Raw genomic sequence first — 7,649 nt, forward strand, 5'->3', positions numbered from 1 at the left:
AAAGACGGCTTTCCTAGTGGAATACTAATCGCAGATGGCACGAAGGAGACCAAATAAACCCTGGTGTAAACTACGTGAAGGTCCCACTACTGAAATTCTTTTTCAATTTAAGCATGCTAAACCACAGGGAAGAATGATGCGACGACAAGCAAGGAAGGCAAACTGGAAGAGGTTTCTTTCACGTATAAATTCCTACACTCAGTCTACTAACATATGGAACGTGACAAGAATGCTAAAGGGACTATAAATACATTCTTTGGCTCTCTCTGCAATTGTTTGTTCGCGCAGTCAAGAAACGTTTGCTAATATGCACCAACTCGTCCAACAACAAGTCCTAATACACATCCGTTGCCCTTAGTAAATGACTAAGTAAATAGCTTGGTAGACGCAGGAAAACCTTACCGTGTGCGAGCAACAAATGCAGCTTAGTATAAACAGAGCGTCAAAATGGGCAGAACAAAAGGCTGTAAGGTTAGCCCCCCAAAAATTACCAGTTTTCTTTTTCAAGGAACTCAAGGCTCGTCCCGGAGTTAGTTACCAAACTACACGGACAACATAATATAACAGAATGCATAACTGGGCTAGTGGGTTTACTTGTATCTTGAAAAAAAAAGACACGAACGAAGAGAGCGGAGAGGACGAGGCCCTTACTCTGATCAGAAAAATTTTTTTCTAAGGAAACAAATATGTACACAAAAATTAAGTATGGCGGCGGCGCAGCTGATTAGTGCTTTTGAAGATATTCTGTGTCTTCAAAAACAGAATAATAACCGCATTCTCTATAGTGGGCGCCTAGATGTGTCCTTTCTGATGAATTATAAAAAAATGTATGATGAATAAAAAAATGTTGAGTTGTTATTAACTGCCGCGTCCTGTTCACTCTCTTCGTTCTCTTCTTTGTGCCCTTTCACAAATTCAAGGCACACGGACAGCAGATACCTGTTGTCAAAGAACGCAAATTTCTAGGCATTGTACTTGATCCATGGCTAAGCTTCATTCGTCGTATCAAATACGTTAAATGTAAATGACTAAAAATTATAAAACTTCTTAAGTTTTTGTCGCACACAACGTAGGGTGGCCACCGAAAGTTCCTCGTCAACCTATACAAGAGCCTTACACGTACATCTTGAGAATACGGCGCCACCCTATATCAGTATGCTACACCGAGTTCCCTGAGGACGCTGGACCCTGTTCACGATTAGGCATACACCTTGTGACCGATGCCTTCCGAACATACCAAATACCGAGCCTCTCAGTTGAGTCTCATGAGTTGTCCCTATATCTAAGAGGAAATGTGCGAGGTTTACATATTAGACCAACAGTGGGGGAGCCCTTCTGACTTCGTGCTAGAAAGCTGATTGAAGAAATGCGTATGCCACTTATGGAACACCATTTATTGTGCCCTGCAAAGCTTCTACTACCTTGTCAATGGCAGCTGGTAGAAAGTAGAAGGCCTGAAATAGTAGCTATGCAAGAAGACCGTCACAAAACTGGTTCCCATGTAATAGACCGCTAATACCAATTGAATGTGAATTCAGCTGTGTGGCCGTGAACATGAAAATTAGGTCCGCAATGGTCCTGATGTTCTTTAATAATACGTTTGCTAGATCAAGTTTCATCATTATCATAACCAGTCTGGCTACGCACACTGAAGTGCAAAGCCTCTGTCATACTTCTCCAACAACCCCGGGCATGTGCTAATGGTGGCCATATTGTCCCTGCAAACTTCTTAATCCCATCCCTCCGCCTAACTTTTTGCCGCCTCCTGCTACGCTTCCGTTTTCTTGGAATCCAGTCCGTAACCCTTAATGATCACCGGTTACCTTCCCTCCTCATTACATGCCCTGCCAATATCCATTTCGTTTCTTGATTTCAATTAAGATGTCATTACCTCGCGTTTGTTCCCTCAGCCAATCTGCTCTCTTCTTATCCCTTAACGTTACACCCATCATTATTCTTTTCTTCAAGTTTATAACGGGCCTAACATTCATGTTCTGCCGATTACTTTGGTGTTATGAAATTTTAGCAATCGTGGGCAACTCCTCTGTAGTCGACTGCCTGTAATGCGAAATTTAATAATAGGACACTTAGACTGCAAGATTTGCTCGTGCTGCGACTACGTTCTTAAAATCAACACCCCTCTATGGCCACACACAACCTATTTGATCAGGTTAGTCACGGGCCTAATGTTTTGAAAACTCCGCAGTTGGTTGTCTTTAATCGTAAATATCATCCTGGAGCCGTGATACAGCATGCTTATAAACATCTATCAGTGCAGGTGCAAAACAGACCTAAAAGCTTTCAGCCACTTCGAACTGTATTCTTCTCTTACAGTAACGCCTTTATATATAAAAAAGATGTAATGCGCTTGATCTTCATGGCCCTTCGCCATCTCTTTCCCTAACTCTTCGCCATCCACCGCTTTTATAAAAATGGCGTGATCGTCTGCGGAACGGGGGATGTTGCGGTATACATCATGCCAGAACACCAATGATAACGTTGCTTGAATAAAGGTTCCGCTATTCTTTTTATCTCGTATTAGCTCAAAATCAAAAGCACAGATTAACAAAGCGTCAAAAATATGTCTAACGTGGAGTTTTGCTGCTTAGAGATAGTCTATTGTTAGCTGCAGTTTTTTAATTACATTGAATGGCACCCACGTCTCCCATATCCCAGTTGTCGTTGCTAAGCTCGCTTGCATTTTCTACTTCGATAACAGACACATTAATTTGCACAGAATTAACGCCTTAGTCTCTTCATTCATGGCAAGGCATTCAATGTGTGCTTTGTTAAATAGTGACCCACTCTACCTCCTTAGTAATATCATTACTGACCTCGCGAGTAAGCGCAATCGTTTAAGATATGACGAAGGTCCGTGGCGTATTCGTTGTGTGTGTGTTGAAAATAACTTCGAAAATTTTCGGCTGTGCGCGCAGAAGTAGCATTCATATTGTATTGTCTTAGGAAGCACGTGAAAACAACACAGAACACGGTGTGCTTGCACAGTAGCTTTATATTGTCATCAGACTGGTCAAGCGTTCCTTGACTAGTTGCACACGCACCACGTGCCTTGGTCGCAATATCCGCCGCCAGAGCCCAGTGACTTGCAGTAACTCTTGCAAGCGTCGGCCTTGCAGCCAGACGCGCGAGCTGCAGAAAAGCGAAAGGGCCTCATTGACAATAGTGACCTTCCTTCGTGAACTGTCTCTCTAAACGGTAAAATCGTGTACTTCAACTGCAATCGTACCACGACAGGCACACGTGCTACTCTCATTCACTGCTTTTGATAAGCCCAATGAATGCATGTAAAAGGAAGACGATATGTTTCATCAACTGTATGTGGCGCTTCGTTCTCTTACGTGCCTCTTTCGCTTTGAAGGAGTGGTTGGTGCGGCTAATTCTGACTTTTAAAGCTTATATCTATGCAGTAGACGGAAATGTAATTATTAAGAAACTTTACCTCGTTTGTTACAAGAAGGCTTATCTATCTATCTATCTATCTATCCATCTATCTATCTATCTATCTATCTATCTATCTATCTATCTATCTATCTATCTATCTATCTATCTATCTATCTATCTATCTTTCTATCTATCTCTCTCTCTCTCTCTCTCTCTATATATATATATATAGATATATATATATATATATATATATAAGAAAAATGTTTGCGCTTCACCAAACTCTCCTGCATAGATAAATCAGAGCTGCCTGCGACAACAGCTTTCTTTGCGGGTGATTGAAATTGTCAGGTTGTGGTTTAACGTTCTCGAGCACGTTTGGCACGCATCCAGCATCACTCTGGCAGCTGTCCCTCGCAGAATGTAAGTTTTACCGGTAGTTTTGTCCCTCCGTAGGTCGCTGCCGCTAATTTTCACCCGCCACCACAAGCTGAGCTAGGCGAAGAGGACCAATCGCAGACCCAGGCAATGCCCTTCTTCATCCGACAATTTACTTTCACTGCTACATACCGGAGCCACCGAAACATACTCCACTGGTGCGCCTTCCTTGCTTCTTGTGAAACAATTGATAAGAAAAAACCTGTCAAGGTAGGAAACTATGTTTGCTTGAAGAGCATGTCATGCGGTCCGATGTATCTACATATAATAAAAATTAAGTTCTAGGGTTTCACATGCCAGAGCAACGCTATTATAGTTAGAACGCCGTAGTGGAGGACTCTGGAATTCTCACCACTTGTGGTTCTGGAACGTGCCCACAATGCACGGGGCACGGGCGTTTTTGCACTTCGCCTTCATCGAAATGCGAGAGCAGTGGCACAATTTCCATGCCGCGCTCTCGTACTTAGCAGGGCAACACCACATCCGCTAAATCAAAGCGACATGTCGCCTATATACAGGGTGTTTCACGTAACTTGAGCCAAGTATTTAAAGAAATGGTTAACTGCAACTGAATGAAACCAAGGACATTTGTTTGCGGTCATGTGGTGCATCTCAGGGTATTTTTGCATAGCGCCTACTTAAATAATTAACTAGAACAAATTAATAAATTTTTAATCATATTAGGGCCAAGTGGGTTTTCTTACGTTCTAAAGGGCATTAGAAAACTACCGATACCATTTTTTGGGCAACGTACGTACAGTCGACCAAGAAAGTTTACGAACCACGGTATCTCAGAAAATTCAAAATGTACGAGCAGCCTTTAAAAGCAGCCAGTAAAATTGTGCATCACAATGTTGTTCGCATATGCCACAAAAGGCTAAAAGTGGGAATAACAGGCTGTGTTTTGAGACTGAGGAGACATTCAGCTTTGGGTCAGATCTCTTGGTCCGTGAACTTTTTGGTTCGACTGTACATGCTGCACGAAGATATTTTCCGGCGTTTAGAGAGCCCAAAATATGAAATAAGTCTTACGTGACGGCGCACACGCGCTACCGTATTGCAACCCTCCCGACCACGCTTCGTGAGAAACAACCGCGCTCGCGGACCGTGGCGAAGTCAGCGGTTGCGGCTCTAGGCGTGGTCTTACGAGTGCGTCATCATCTTTGACGGTGGCCCGCGGAAAGGAAGCACCGTCGTCCTTCAGAAGCGATAAGCTAGACGCACTGTTGAGCCCGCTGCAATACCATAGCACACGAGCGCAGTCACATGGTTTTGTTAATAACATCGCGGGTTTTCTTTAAACGCCGGAGAAAATCACCTCGAAGCATGTACAGTCGCGATCAATTTGAAGGTGATCGCTCGAGCGGCGACCAAAACTAGGAGCAGCGCCACGTTACGTCATCAACGTCGGTCGAGAGGGAAACATCAGATAGCTCCCCTCTCACTCTTTCGGTGTTCCCTGAAAAGGTGTCACTCCCGTCAGCGTTCAAGGCATAGCCTGCGAATTCATTTCGACTGCGTTATGAGCTTTTGCACAGAGGCGTCATTGTTAGGCCAAGATATGCATGAGGAAGCGACGCACACAGATCTTTGTCATGAAAGGGAAACAAACACAAAAATGTGGCGAGTTGGTCTTGGGGGTGATGGTTGCAGCCTGGAAGAGCATAATAGGGGAAGAAGGCAGTGCAATTTTTATCTTCGCAGTTCCGAAATCGGCCGCTATGCTGCTTGGAAGGCCCGCCAGTCGATGCTCGCGCGATCACCTTCAAGTGATCGCGACTGTACGCTGCCACAAAAAATTGGATCGGCCGTCTTGAAATGCCCTCAAAAACGTAACGTAACGCACTTGGTCCAAACGCAAATATAAAAAATTTTCCAGTATTGACCTTACTAAGTAACTAATTAAGCGGAATACATAAGTTATTGTATAGAGCGCCAAATGACGGCAGACCATATGCCTTTGGTCTCATTCAGCCGCGGATAAACAGTCCTTTAAAACCCGGGGTTCATGTAGCACGAAACACCCGGTATATATACCGGGTGTTTCAGCGAGCGCTTTCAAAATTTTTTCAACTTTGTCGAAGGAGAGGACGTTATTGTACAAAAATAGAAATGCATAACCGACTAAATAAAAATCAAAATTTGGGTTTTTAAAAACAATATGGGCCATATTGCCATATGTCCAATATGACCACATTGCAATTTAAGTATTCTAGCGCCGTGTCGTTAGTTCTCATGCAGGGTCCACATGGAATGAATTCTCAGTATGACACCAGTTTCTAGATCTTAATTACCGAAATTTGCCGAGAAATACATTGCCGTTCTAGTTACTTTCTTATCGAAACATCATTTTATGCGTTTAAGCAAAAAAAAAGTAGTTGGAACGCCAATGCATTCCTTTTTCACTGTTTGGGGAATTATTATTCTGAAACCGGTGTTATCCTGAGAATTCGTTCCAAGTGGATCCGCTTTTCGAACTCCATGGCTAGAAGTTATGAAGTGCAATATGGAGCATAAGGTAATTAGGTAAAGCATAGTGAACTTATTAAAAACATAATTAGCGAATGTATTAGCTGATGGTGCACTTAAATGTTTGTGCAAATAATGTCCGCGCCTTCGAGCACACCAGCTTATGAACTTAAATGGTTCTCTCTGCGACAGGCAACCTTTAACACTGTTGAAAGTTCAAATTGAAACAAACACACACACACACACACATATATATATATATATGTATATATATATATATATATATATATATATATATATATATATATATATATATATATATATATTTATATATATATATATACAGAGACAGAGAGAGAGAGAGGGAGATATGCAAAATCGAACTCTGGCAGAAATATTTCAGTTGTTTAATCTTGGCCAGCGACGAACTCAACGCTTCCTGATACAGTCGTATCTGAGCTTCCTAAGAATATATTGGTAATAAATACCTTACAACACAAACATATACCTAAATATTATACGTACCTTCTTCACTGCGCTCCTCGGATCTTTCTCCTGTTGCAGTGATCATGACCACGAACGCTGCATGCAGAAGGACAAAAAAGATATCAACGAAAATCCTAGAGAACATCAACGTCCTTTTTTTAAGGATCTGTTGACTCCACCGTTCAGTAAGGTGGAGTCAACGGTGGAGTCAACGGTGGAGTCAACGGTGGAGTTCAGTACGGTGGAGTCAATTGAATGCGCATCGATTGATTCGCATTCAATAAGACACACGACAGAGTATCAATTCGCTTGAATTCTCCTGAAACCTCAGCTGTATGCTTGCACGTAAAATATGTGCCAGAAATTGTTTCTCTGCCGCATCACCGTTTGTCCACTGCTCTGTGTTTAGGAGTGCAATTCGCCTCCAGTGCGCCATGGGATATCTTTTTTGTTATATTGAATGCGTTGCTAATTGGCATAGTCTGTTTACCTGCTATTACTGCAACCAGGAAGATGGCAGAGGTGAACCTCATCTTAGCGAGAAGTCTGGCTGTGTCCTGCGAGCAAGAACAAAATTGACATTTTCCGTGGCTTAGAACACACAGCGTATGGCAGGACAGAATTTCAAGTGCACTAAACAATCTGCATGTTTATGCACTTCAAAAAATATATAAATTACACGTGAGCAAGTTCTTTTTTTTCTGGTTGAACTATAAGAATTCTTACACTTCGAGAACAAAAAACAACTTAAAGACTTATAAAACAGTCTTGTCTAATGCTCATGCATGCAGCAGGACTTTCTTTAACTTTTACCTAAAGCTCACGAATGGACTTACTTTGACAATCATAATCGC

At 42.3% G+C, this 7,649-nt stretch overlaps 1 protein-coding gene across 1 annotated transcript; it reads right to left on the bottom strand.

Annotated features, from left to right (window-relative positions):
- Positions 1-3,046: 3,046 nt before the first annotated feature.
- LOC142564328 (uncharacterized) lies at positions 3,047-7,346 on the bottom strand. Its single transcript, XM_075675296.1, has 3 exons — positions 7,286-7,346; positions 6,835-6,891; positions 3,047-3,150 (listed from the first exon to the last, which is right to left on the bottom strand). The coding sequence occupies exons 1-3, from the start codon at positions 7,326-7,328 to the stop codon at positions 3,047-3,049; spliced, it is 204 nt and encodes a 67-aa protein (XP_075531411.1). The 5' UTR covers positions 7,329-7,346.
- Between the last annotated feature and the right edge of the window lie 303 nt (positions 7,347-7,649).

This window comes from Dermacentor variabilis, chromosome 11, assembly GCF_050947875.1.
Source record: "Dermacentor variabilis isolate Ectoservices chromosome 11, ASM5094787v1, whole genome shotgun sequence".
Lineage (NCBI taxonomy): Eukaryota > Metazoa > Arthropoda > Arachnida > Ixodida > Ixodidae > Dermacentor > Dermacentor variabilis.